The sequence below is a fragment of the Nanorana parkeri genome, unplaced genomic scaffold (genome assembly GCF_000935625.1).
Source record: "Nanorana parkeri isolate BGI_ZX_2015 unplaced genomic scaffold, ASM93562v1 scaffold156, whole genome shotgun sequence".
Lineage (NCBI taxonomy): Eukaryota > Metazoa > Chordata > Amphibia > Anura > Dicroglossidae > Nanorana > Nanorana parkeri.
Genome location: NW_017306424.1, coordinates 423,370 through 436,047, shown reverse-complemented (window position 1 = coordinate 436,047; position 12,678 = coordinate 423,370). Strand labels below are relative to the sequence as shown.

At 42.9% G+C, this 12,678-nt stretch overlaps 1 protein-coding gene across 1 annotated transcript in view; it reads right to left on the bottom strand.

The window, feature by feature from the left end:
- Nucleotides 1-1,817: 1,817 nt before the first annotated feature.
- The window catches only part of RICTOR (RPTOR independent companion of MTOR complex 2), a 144,975-nt gene continuing 134,114 nt past the window's right edge, over nt 1,818-12,678 (bottom strand). The window contains exons 37-39 of the mRNA XM_018554400.1: nt 6,393-6,516; nt 5,586-5,724; nt 1,818-3,451 (exon numbers count right to left, since the gene is read on the bottom strand). Of these exons, the coding sequence (XP_018409902.1) occupies nt 3,377-3,451; nt 5,586-5,724; nt 6,393-6,516 (338 nt within the window). The 3' untranslated portion in view covers nt 1,818-3,376. The remainder of the gene's footprint in view (nt 3,452-5,585; nt 5,725-6,392; nt 6,517-12,678) is intronic.

The window sequence follows — 12,678 nt, the reverse complement described above, 5'->3', positions numbered from 1 at the left end:
CGTGGAAACGCGCTGAAAAACGCCCTACGCCCAAACAAGTACAGGAGCTTCTTTGGGGCGTTTTTCCGCGCGTTTCCATTGGTATTCCCGAGTGTGGCTCGGGGTTAACAAAGCGGTAACCCCGAGCCACACTCGGAAATACAGAGTAGGACTTACCTTGTTCGCGATCCCCGCTGTGTCCTCCGGCGGCTGCTGACTTCCAGGTTCCGTCCCTTGCGAGCGGCCGCGTCGCAGGGGTGAAGTTTGAAAGTTACACATCTTTTTTTAAAACAAAATATAGAGAAAATAAAGGACATTTAAAAAAAATCATACCGCCAGTGAAACGCGCGTTTCACTAAACGGAAAAACATGTTAAAAAACGCGGGGAAAAAAAACCAGCAGAAAAAAATGTGCCTTAGCTACGCCCAGGTGTGAATCCAGCCTTATGAGAATGAATATACACAAATATGTCATTTTTCTGTGAGCATCACCTTTATCAGTAGCCACTGTTTGAATGAAGATCTAATGTTTACCTGTTCAAATATTTGGTAAAAGTCAAAACTACCGTGGGGTGTACTTTTTCACTCCAACGTATAAAAGTTGGTTGGGCAACCCATTCCGAAACCATGGGCATTAATATGGTCCCTCCATCTCCTTGCAGCTGTAGCAACTTCTCCTATTCTGGAAAGGCTCTCTACAAGATTTTGTAGTCTGTGGTAATTTGTGGCCATTTAGTCAGTCTTTTTGAGGTCTGGTACTGATGTTGGATGAAAAGACCTGGGTTGCAATTGAGGTTCCAATTCATTGCAGAGATGTTCTTTGGGATTGTGCTCAGAGTTCTGTGCAAGCCATTTAAGTTCCTCCACACTAAAGTTATCATACCATATATCTATGGAGCCGGCTTTATGTACATGGTTTGCAAATACATACTTTTGATTTCCAAACCCACACTCTGAATCAGTCAGCCAGGAGGTCCACTTGTGCCCATACACACTCACATAAGATATTTAACAAGATTGGGGAAAGGCTAACTAATATTTATGGTCCCATTGCTTAAAATTCGGAACAAACATGGCATTAGTCCAATATAAGGTGTGATAACAGGGTTTCTTGCTGTACACGCTTGGAGGTATTGCTGCCCTAAATCTGGAGGATGCTGCATTTATTTTTTTTAAACACACATACACAGGATTTTTTTTTTAGGAAACATTAAACACACAAATAGGGGGCCCTAGAAAAAAATACTATTTTCAAAAGGGGCATGAGATAAGATTTACCCACAGCATGGCGTTCTTGATAAATATGGTCTTTTTGTGAAGAAAAAAACGGGAATAAACAGGAAGTGTCATATACCAGCCTAGGTGTACCTATGAGCTCACAAAGAAACCCACGAAGAAAATATAATACATTGCAGCTTACCAGCCCTTAGATTAGATTTCGTGTTTTTTTTTCCATCTTTTGTTTCTGTCAGTACCACACTTTCTGTCCTTATACTGGCAATGTTCACTCGTCATAATGTTTCTATGGAGGAGCAGCTTTGTCAGTACAGGAAGTGAGTTCGGCATACAGGACACCATCACCTGTCTAGAACATAGGACTACATATCACCCCTCGCTAACAAACTTCCTCATAGCATTGTTTAAGATAACATTACAAAGTGCACAGGATTTGTGGCAAGATCTGGAGGTATTTTTTGCACATATCGAAAGGATATAAAAAAACAAGAAAAACTTTCAATGGCATATTCAACAGACCAAAATAAAATAATTGTTAAGAGCTTACATACATTTGCTTAAACAACTAAATATAGGAAAAAACTTCACTATAGCACCAACTGGTTCATTTTAAATTATCATACAATTTAATTGCATTTTGTACATTGTTTCACACATGGAAACAGAGTTTCAGTATCACGGTGTGCGCCAACCTTTTTTTTTTTTCTTCTCGTCTTTGTTTTCCGGTAAGCAAATCGGACCTACTTTGTGATGAAAGATTTACACTGTTCAGCACACTCGTAATTCCTCATTTGCACAGGTTCTAACAGTCCAGCTGGATGATATATACATACACTCAAGCCATTCAACATCATAAAATGTGAGTTTACATACGCGCAATGTAGTGACTTTGTCCATGCTAGTTATATACATATTTGCATATCTTCACCTTTTGGCTGGCAGAAAAGATCCAACACTTTGCTCTGCAAATGGTCAGATGAACTCCGTCAGCGAGTAAAAAGTTGAAATTCAGAACATGTTTCCATTCAGTTTAAGATAGATATGTATAAACAACAAAAAAAAACAGAAAAGGTGCATGTGTCAAAGCCATCAGCCTCTTCCGACCAATTACATCGTATGAATATGTCTTGTGCAAATCTATTAAAACAAAAGGAAATAAACCCAAAACACTGGCATTAAATAAAGAGACAAATAGACAGACATTGTTTTGAGCTAGATCTTCCTCTGGCCTATCCAGAATACTTCTAGCAGTCATGTAAGGTCATACTGTGATAAATAAAATCTATCCAACTGTTAAACAGATTGTCTTTTGTTTTCTTTGTCTTCTGGCGGAATGTGCAAAATGCCTGACGTCTTGCTTGCTTCCCATAAGTCCTACGAAATAGAGGTGAAATGTATCAAGGTGGCGGAGTCTTCCTATACAACAGACTGGATTCTGAGCATGGGGTATGGCCGTAAGACACTTGCTAGCCTCATAAAATGGAGAGGGGATTGATTATCAGTCAGGTTCAAGGGTACATGACGTATAACTTATCCATAAAAGTGTTTTTATAGTTTGCTGCGGGGTTACGGAAACGCGCTGGCAATTAAAGGATTAAGCATACTACTGTGAATGCAGCAGGTACTCTTAGGTCACTGAGGGTCTCTTTCTTGCTTGGGTAATAAAACAGAGGCTGCATACATCCCCATCCAAGTAGTGTTTTGAAAAAAGCATTACAGGGTCTTCGTCCCTGAGGTATCCCTTGGCAGGTGGATTGGGAGGGCCATGCAGGAAAATACCGATTTGTAACAAAGGGTCATTATACAAGGCATCATACTGCCCAAGGACAGACAATGAGTCTCTTCAAAGTGTCCAACTATCTACAGAAGTATTTATAGGATTGGTGGTTGTATCAGTGCTTGGCTCTTGCATACAAAGTTATTTATGGTTGGAATAGCCACGTTTGCGTTGACAGAAAGGAAACTCCCCTGGTTGGAGGGTTAACAAAAAAAAAAAATATCACTGTTCAGATTAAAAGAAAAAATAATTATATATACTGTATATATAGATTCTTCATTCACGGTGCGCATAGCAGTCTGAATGAGAGAAGGTGCTCCTGTGTCTGTGGGCCAGTCAGCCAGGCAAATGTCCATTACTTCCTGCTGATCGCAGAAGTCAAAGGTCATGATTCGGCATCAGCAGCAATTATTGGTTGTTTTGGTGGAACCGCTAAGAGAGCCTCTGCTTCTTCATGCATCTGTTCAAGAGAGAAAAAGAGTATAAATCATGACCTCTGCTAGATTAACCTTTATATTACAACTTTTCACTTTTGAATTTCCCGCCGGCTGTGACGCTCGAAAACGAAACTAAAAGTCAGATGTTGGCTTTCAGTTTCATTTTCGAGCCGCGTACAGCAGAGGACGCCGCGGGATCGCAGGGACAAGGTAAGTGTCACTTTTCTCTGCAGCCCCGAGTCTGGCTCGGGGTTACCGCTCCTAGCATTGAAAATTCACCCTGAGCCAGACTCGGGAATACCGCCAGGGAGGTTAAGCCAGTGGAGAGAACAAAAACATTAGAGGGGCTGTGTCGGCAAAAAGCACCCAGCGCTAGTGCCACTCGAATAATGCAAATTACAACAAAAAAAGCTGCGTTTGTCTCACTTTGCCTTAAACTCAAATGTCTGGGAAGGTATTCATTCATCCAGGTCATTGTATATCTGTATAATAATAAATCAAGGCAACTGGACTTGCTGGATTTTTCTTTTCATCTGACCAGCTTTCTCAATTCAGAATTCTGAAATGAGAAAGCTGGTTGGATGTCTAGTGAAACGTCTTCAAGAAAAATACAGCAAGTCCAGTTGCCTTGATTTTTTTTTAAAACTCAAATGCATCTCACAGAACATGCTGCGTCTAAAGAAACAAAACTCAAAGCAGGTCAAAGGCCGCCCCAGAACTGTCATCAACACTCTGCAACAATGAGGTAAATAGCAATGCATTTAAAATGCAGAAAAACAACACTAGTGTTTAAAAACCTGTATTGTATTGTGTGAGCTACTCCTATGCAGAGTGCCCATTCTACACCAGCTCCTCCACAGCTGACTTCAGCATTCTGCATTATGTTGTCTGTAATAAAGGCCTACTATAGCAATAATTGTATTCTAGTAACTGTATGTAGTAATACATGGAATAATAGTGGTCAGTATATCATTTATTCCACATTTCCGTGCAGACCAAGCTGTCTAGAAAAACTGACAGAATAAAACTATGACCCAGCCTTTTTTGGCTATAGTTCTCTTTTGGGTCACAGGAAGGCATTTACTATGTCCTCCTGTGACCCAAAATTCAGCATGAAGTGGGCTATTTCCTGCTATATGTTGACAGACGTGCTGGAGCCAGGAAAAATCCTGACAATATTGTCGGGATCCACACCGACAACTGATTGACAGCTGTGCAAGTCCCCCCCCCTCCCTCTAGTCAGTGCTGGAGGAACGAAGAGTGGAAGGGGGGAGGAATCCCTGCAAAGAGCGATGACTGACAGTCACAGCTCTCTGCATGGAATAGATCGGGGAACTCAGTGATCAGTTCTCGATCTATAGAGTCGATGTGCGACAGCCTCAGTGTCACGCATTGGCTCAAGTTATGGGGAGGAGTGTATTTCACTCTCTCCATAATTCTCCTTTAAGGGGGATGGGACAAACCACAGAACAATGCTGTGGGTGCTTAAAGTGGTTGTCACCTGTTAATCTTATAGTTTTAACTTTTTCCAAAAGGAAAAAAAACTGTTGCTTTACCTGCTCAATTAAAGGTTAGCTTGAGTAGGCTTTAATTTGTGTGTCATTAATTTAAAGTCCATTTAAGACAACATGCTCATCTAAGAATGCCATGTCAGCAGCGTGGCAATGATGCAATAGTTACCGTTCCAAACAAACAGTGTTGTCGCCCTATTAATAGAAGTGAAAAATCAATAGATCTACTGGCAGGATCAATAGGTAATACAACTATGTTACAGAAGAGGGACCAAAGCTGGACATACATTATGCGATTTTCGGCCAGTTCCAGAAGAACTGTCGCTGTCGGAACTTTTTCGTTTGGCATCCCTCGATCCATGGAGTCGGTCAGAAAATCTGCAAAAGAACAGAGGCGGCAGCCAATGCTACCCCTGCTCTTGCCACTCCACCTACACAAGAAGACACCACTGTATACTTTCTACAGACTAGAACTTTAAACAGAGAAAGTGCGGCCTTCCTCCTAGCTATGCTGTGTTATGGAGCAGTGTAAATCTCGGGACTGGATAATCAGAAATACAAAATACTTAGGATTGTAAAACAGCTCCCTCATATGTATCACATCAGCTTTAACCTTTCACTTTAACAAAATGTTCCAGTCACTCACAATTTGAAATTGCACATCCTGAAAAAGCTCCTGGATGAACCTCCGAGATGGGAGTCGAAATGTGCAATGTGCTAATAAGTAGGAAACTTCAGAGTAGAGGCAAATGTCATCAAATGCTTGGGGAAACTTCTCTTTGATCCTAAATGATGGAGAACGGAAACAGGATTAGCATATCAATTTCTGAAGCTATTTGCTGCACACAACCAATAGAAGAAATCTGTGAGGAGCAACTGCTAATTCACATTCCCCTGTGCCACGCTGCCTGAGGTTAGGGAGTTTTATTTTCACACGTTTCCACATCTATTTGCAGTAAGTATTGGTCCCTAAATACAAACTGATTTATGAGGCCAGAGACTGTCCCAAAAAAATTACCAAAATTTGGGGTCGGTGGTTGGGCATACCAATTCCTCATGTGCAAACTTTTGAGTATATCTTTTGTACTTACCAGGATGTTTCTCTGGTGCTCTGTGTCACCGGTGCTTTGGTTTCTCTATGGAGGGGTGGGGGGATGTGAGAGTGACTATGTGAATGGTTTTGTATGGATGTTTTGTCCAAAATATTATTTGGAAAAAGAGATCAACACCTTTTAAAGAAAAGTGGAAAAGCCAATTTAAATTTTTTCTTAAATTTAAATCTAAAAAAACCCTCCAAATGTTTCAATTACTGGCCTTGCATTGCCTTCGTAACAAAATTAGTTTATTACAAAAACGGGATTGAAAAACAAAAATGGACAAGATTAAAAAGTCAACTGTTCACAAAACAAGGATGTCTCTTGCATGTAGGGTGAGCACAACAATAAAAACTTACGTTAAAAGTCCTGTTTCATGACCCTTTGTTCCTACAGAACTACTCAGGTTAATGACCAGCCTTAAGACCTCTTTCCGTAACAATATTCGGCACACAGGTGTATCTTCAGGAATTGACTTTCCTCCTAAACAGCAAAAATAAAATCAGTCAGTATTCGTTAAAAAGCAATTCTGAAAGGAAGCAAAGCAGTACTTACATCACATTTCCACAGTAAATACTCAAAGCTTAGATTGAACCTTTCAGCATCTCCTTTCAAAAACCCCCAAAAACATTGGTGGTGGATGAAGTGTCACTTTTACATCGCATAGCCTGCCCAGGAATTCTCCCCTTCCGTGCTAAGACCAATCTAAAATCATATGCACGTTGGGAGATTCCGGCACTCTTCATAGCGTCTACTGATACTGTAAAGGAGGATCACTATGCAGGCTGTGCCGTGTACAAGTAGCAGGGACGCTAAGGCTGAATTCATGAAGTACGATTCCAAATGCACTTACTCTAGCCATCATCATATAAAATGACAAACCTTTTTATATAATTTAAAGGTATACATGTATATGAGATCGGGGAGAAACAACCACAATAAAAGAGCACATATAACAGTTAAACATACAAAACCTACTGTAAATCATATACCACGGGGGGCCCACAAGAATAAATACTCTATTAATATTTCAATAACATTCATTAAATACAAAGCTGTTGGCCTAGTCAAAGAGTAGCCCATGCATGTGACCTCAATAACAAAAAGGCTATAAAATGCCCCTCTGCTGGTTTGATTAGGGGCTATCTTGCTTGCAGGAAATGAAGCTTATTTATATCCCTGCTTGAAAGGATATGATAGATTTTGGATCATTAAACGCTTTAATACTGCAATTGTTATCCTCAAAGTAATGCTCCGCTGTCTGCAGGGGGGCATTTTATAGTCGTATAGAGTAGAGGGGCGGGTGGGTAGTTTCTATCTACATTTTACCCTGTTTAGGGGAAGCAGGGCTTAATGTACAGTGGAGAAGCCAGTGGGTACAAATGATCTCTGCAGATCCCACCCACCCCCCGCCAACCATGGTCCGCCCTCACCCCTGGCTACCCCTGTCCCCGCTGGCTACCTCCCTCTTCGCTGTGGTTCTCAGGGTCCCCCGCTCTTCTGGGGGTCCTGGTACCACGACACATTCGTTCAGGAGGGAGAGAGCAGAGAACGTCCGTTCGCCGCTCTGCTCAGTGTAAACAATGAGACGGGAGAGCTGTACTCTCAACCTACCCATCTCAGCTGTCACAGGAGTTCCAGCACAGTGCTGTGCTAAAACTCCTGTAAAAGGAGGTGACAGGTCCAAAAGAGAACAGGTCACCTCCAAATGCTATCACTCCAGGGCTTGTTAGTGCCTGTGTGATAGCAATAAAGCTAATTGGAAAAAAAAATGTAATATGTAAAAAATAATAATTAACCACTTGAAGTCTGGGGTGTTAAACCCACTTCCCATCCAGGCCATTTTTCAGTATTCAGCGCTGCGGTACTTTGACTGACATTTATTCCGTCATGCAACGCTGTACTGAAATGAATTTTAAACCATTTTTTGGGGACACATAGAGCTTTCTTTTGGTGGTATTTAATCACCACTGGGGTTTTTATTTTTTTAATATATTAAGGAACAATAACAGAAAATTTAAAAAAACGGTTTCCCCCTATATTAAATTCTAAAACATTTATTATTACCCAATTGTTTGGTAAAATATAAAAGAAGCGGTCATGTCAGGTATTCCGGTCCCGGGCCGCAGATGGGCCAGCGGATCCCGGGATTGAAGGTGAGGGGTCAGGAGCGGGGATCGGCGGCACTCGAGGGGGGGCGGGCAAAAAAAATCACGCCATACATATAGAGCCGCTGATCGGTTGTATGTGAAACACCCGTTAACAGCTGTAAAAACAAGCGGGTCTTTCCTGCCCGTGGGGGTGCGCGCGAGCAGGAAAAAAAATGCCGTCTGGAGACGGCAACCCGCTGATGCCAGTCAGCCGTCCGTACGTTTTTTTTCTACGGGCGGACGGCAACTCGTTAAAATAAAAAAGTGATAAAGTAAAAATAAATAAAAAAAGTAAAAGGATAAGAAATAAAAACAAAATCAACCCTGACATCTGGTTGCCATTCTCCATGGGGAAGGGGGCGGGGTTGGCATTGAGGAACCAGGCCTTGGGAGAGTAAATCCTGCCCTGATCTTATACTGTGGTTGTTTAACCAGATCTCATTTACATATATATTTTTAGATTATCTTTTTTTGAAGGGGTACCAAACTGGAAAGGGGGAGCATGATTTTTGAAGCCATAAGCTTACACGCTGGTCTGTCTGAACCACCTACAAATGGAGGAACCAGGAGCCAGGGTGCCCTTGCTGGGCCCAGCTGGAATGACAAAAAGATAATCCATCTTGCGGAATGAAGAAGTTACGAGAGATATACTCACACAGCCTGTATCACATCTAGACAGTGGAGAGAAATCTCCTTCTAGTTAACGAGCTGGACATAAACAGGGAAAGACAATGTGCTGATTAAGGTAAAGTAGGACCAAAAAGGGTTCCTTGCAGGACAAAGCTGCCAATTCAGACAATTGTCAAGCTGAGGATAAAGCAAAAGGGAAAACTACCTTGTGAGCCAGAGCAGGGAGAGGAATATCTCTGATAGGTTCAAATAGGGGTTTCTAAAGTACAGAAAAGGACCAAAGTCAAACAGCAAGGAGACAGAGGCGATTTGACCAGGGGGAGGGGCACATGGGTAACTCCTTGTACAAGGATCTTGATCTTAAACTGGGAAGCCAACAGTCTCAAGAAACCTTGAAGAGCAAAGATTCGGTCCTTGATGGTACTAAGGGCCAAATGGTGGTCCAGATCCAACGGCAGGAAGGAAATGATTAATCACACGGAGTAACTCTTGGGTTGAAAGCCTCTAAGCTCAAACTAGGCACAGTACGGCATCCACATCCAATGACAGACTATGGGAAAAGTAGACTTCCTAGCCCTACGCATGGTGGTAAATCGATCCTTGGCAAAGAAGATATGGACAGTCCAGCAGAGCCCATGGTGCCTAATGCAAGACGTCTTACCAGGTCAGGGTACAATAGCTGGGCTAGGAGATTCTTTACCTGTGACACAGGTCCTGAACACCTCTGTGTGAAGAGACTGCACAAATCTGCATGCCAATTGTCCATGCTGGGGATGTACATGGCTGACAGAACATGTTGTTCTGTCAAGGAGACAGGATTTAGCATTTTCTGACTGAATCCAGAGCAGATAATCTGATAATAGGTCAATCCAATGCTAGAGAGTCCGCTAAATTGTCTGATATTCCAGGATGTTTATTGGGAGACAAGATTCCTCCTTCGACAAAGTCTTTTGCACAAGCAGATTGACCAAATACTTTGCATGGGCAATCTTCAAAAACCCTAATGCATGACTATAGAAAAAACATCCTCCAAGAGGGAAGCAGGGCCAGTGGCACCTGACAGAGAGAACACTGAGGATAGATTCCAACACTCACTGGCAAAATGACTCTATGCTACATGGGTCAGGGCTATCAAGAGGCACGCTGCCAGGAAGACCCTGACCCACCAGTGGACAGTATACCTGGGGCACTCAGTACATCCTGACTATTTCTCCTAGAATCAGACATGTTGCAGTCTTGAGTACTCATAGAACCTGGGGAAGCTGGAAGAGAACATTCAAGACTGGAGGGTTGAGTGGCCAGAGGTGACCAAGGGACACTGCAGAAGGGCAATAGGAACAGATCTTGGATTGAAATTGCATGTGGCTCTTGTAGCAGTAGCAGCAGATGCTTCCCGCGACACTGTCTAGTGGGATAGAGGCCATGGAGTGTGTGATCGCAATATTCCAAGTGTCAGAATTATGTCAGCACTCAGTCCTACAGTGTTCATTCTTACCACAGCAGGCCGGCAGTAAATGAGGGATTCAAAAACAGGTGTCCACTTACAAAGTGAGTCTTCAGAGACAGAGAAAAAGACAATAACAGCTCTGGACCTCAAAAATGCTCAGCAGTTAAATTTAGTCAGAAGTCTGGAAAGCACTTAATTGGGGCTCAATGTAACTTTTAGGCACATCCTGTAATGTTCAATTCAGAGAATCTGAGAAAACTCAACCATTCTCCAAGGACAAAAAACTGAAGCAAGCAGCCAGTAGGAGGGGATAATACCCTGGGTTGGCCTACAGTTGTTTTTTTTTTTGCCGGTGCCCAATTCTCCTGTAGGCAGCAGTATAACTCAAAGGTTTAGGACTGTTTGTGTTCCTCAATGGACGAGAAATAAATCCCCAGTTAGACTTACCGGTAACGGTGTTTCTGAGAATCTTCCAGGACAGCAATCTGAGAGAGGATTGTCCCTCTCATCTACAGAAAACAAAATGAGAAGTTTAAAAACCCCTCCCACCCCCCCTCGTCCCTCAGTAGAGATTAATAAGTAGAATACCTCCACCAGTGCACGAGGGGAAAAAATACAAAAACCAACAAATAGATCAAGAAAGGGTGGGAAGTAGGCTTGCTGTCCTGGAAGATTCTCAGAAACACAGTTACCGGCAAGTCTAACTGGGTATCTCCCCAATCATCTTGCAGGAGAGCAACCTGAGGAGGATAGGCAAGAAAAAAAAAATCAAGCTTACCTTAGGTCGAGACCACAGTTTGTATAACTTTTCTCCCAAAGGCTAGATCTTGCTGTAACAGGAATTCCACTCTGTGGTGCTCGACAAAGGTATTCTGACTTGACCACACAGCTTACATGCAGACCTGCTCCACTGAAGGGCTCACTTTTTCTGCCCAAGAAGCCACTAAAGATTTGGTAGAAATTGCCTTCAAAGATGCAGGGATATTTAAACCCTCTTCTCTATACACAAAAGCAATGGTCTGTCTAATCCACCTAGCAATAGTGGATCTAGACGCTAGACAGACCTTTTTGGGCCACCAAAAGGTGACTGGATTTCCTTAAACTCCTGGAAACCTCCAGATATCGAAGTAAACATATTCAGAAATCTAAAGAGTGAAACATGACTTCTCCTAGATTCTTGGGATTCTCAGAAAGAGAAGGTAGCTCTCTTGAGTCATATGAAAAGCTGAAGCTACTTTAGGCTAATACAGGGGGGTCAGGCCTAAGTATAACCCTATCTGGCAAGATGGAGAGATAAGGCTCTTTAATGGACAATGCTTGAAGGTCTCCTACCTTATGACACCCAACACTCTCATGATCTCTGTCAGTGACAGGAATTCCGCTGAAAACACCTCTCAAACAATTCCTGGAATCCCTGCAATCTCTTCCGCGACTGAATCTATCAGATACCCCAGAAAGATTCTCAATTGGGCTGCGATCAGAGGATTTTTCTAAGTTCAGAATCCACCCAAGACCCTGTAACGTCTCTCTGACCCTCTGTCGGTTATTTAACAGCACTTCCTCTGTGGGTGCAAACAGGAGCAAATTGTAAAGTAGGGGATTACTGATACATTCAGGAGATGAAAATGAGCTACCCCCCTAACAAAATCTTTGAGAAAATGTATGAGACAACAGCGAGCCCAAACGGCAACGCCCTGAACTGATCAACTATCATCCCTGTCTGAACTAGAAACCTTAGGAACTGCTGATGTTGCCAAAAAATAGGCAAATGAAGATAGGCTTGGAGCAACCAAGATAGGCTTGGAGCAATTTGGGAATTGCTAAAATATAAGACCTACCCCGAAAATAAGACCTAGTTGTGACCATTCCTAGGGCCGGTGATGGCATAAGGGGGAACTTGAAGAGCTGCGGGTGAGAATCAGCGGTGCCAGCAAAGCCAGCGCTTGAGGAAGCGAGGCGGCAGCGCAAGGAGCAGAGCCGCATAAGCCGATGTTTCCTCTATAGCGGCTCCGGTCACAGACGGAGTGATACCAAATGCACTCCGCCTGTGAGGAATTGATAGTGAAAGCGAGCTTCGCTCATTCTGGCCAGAGATTGGTTACCAAATTGCTCTGGAAAGGTATGGCACCCCTGATTGCCCTGATCACCCTATTCTTAACTTTGCCATTTTGGATTATTTAATTTGGATTTGCATTAAAAGGAGAACTATGAAGTGAGTGCTTTTCACTCACCTAATAGTTCTAGCCGACCTGTGACAATGAGACTGTCACAGGTCGGCTCAGTAGATCGGGAGGTGAGCGAACACATGCCGGTGTTCGCTCACTTCTCGATCCTGTCACGGCTCTCTGCCGTGACAGGGGAGGGCATGGATTCCCCCCTCCCCGCTCCGCCAGCGCTGACTGGTGGAACGGACGGGGG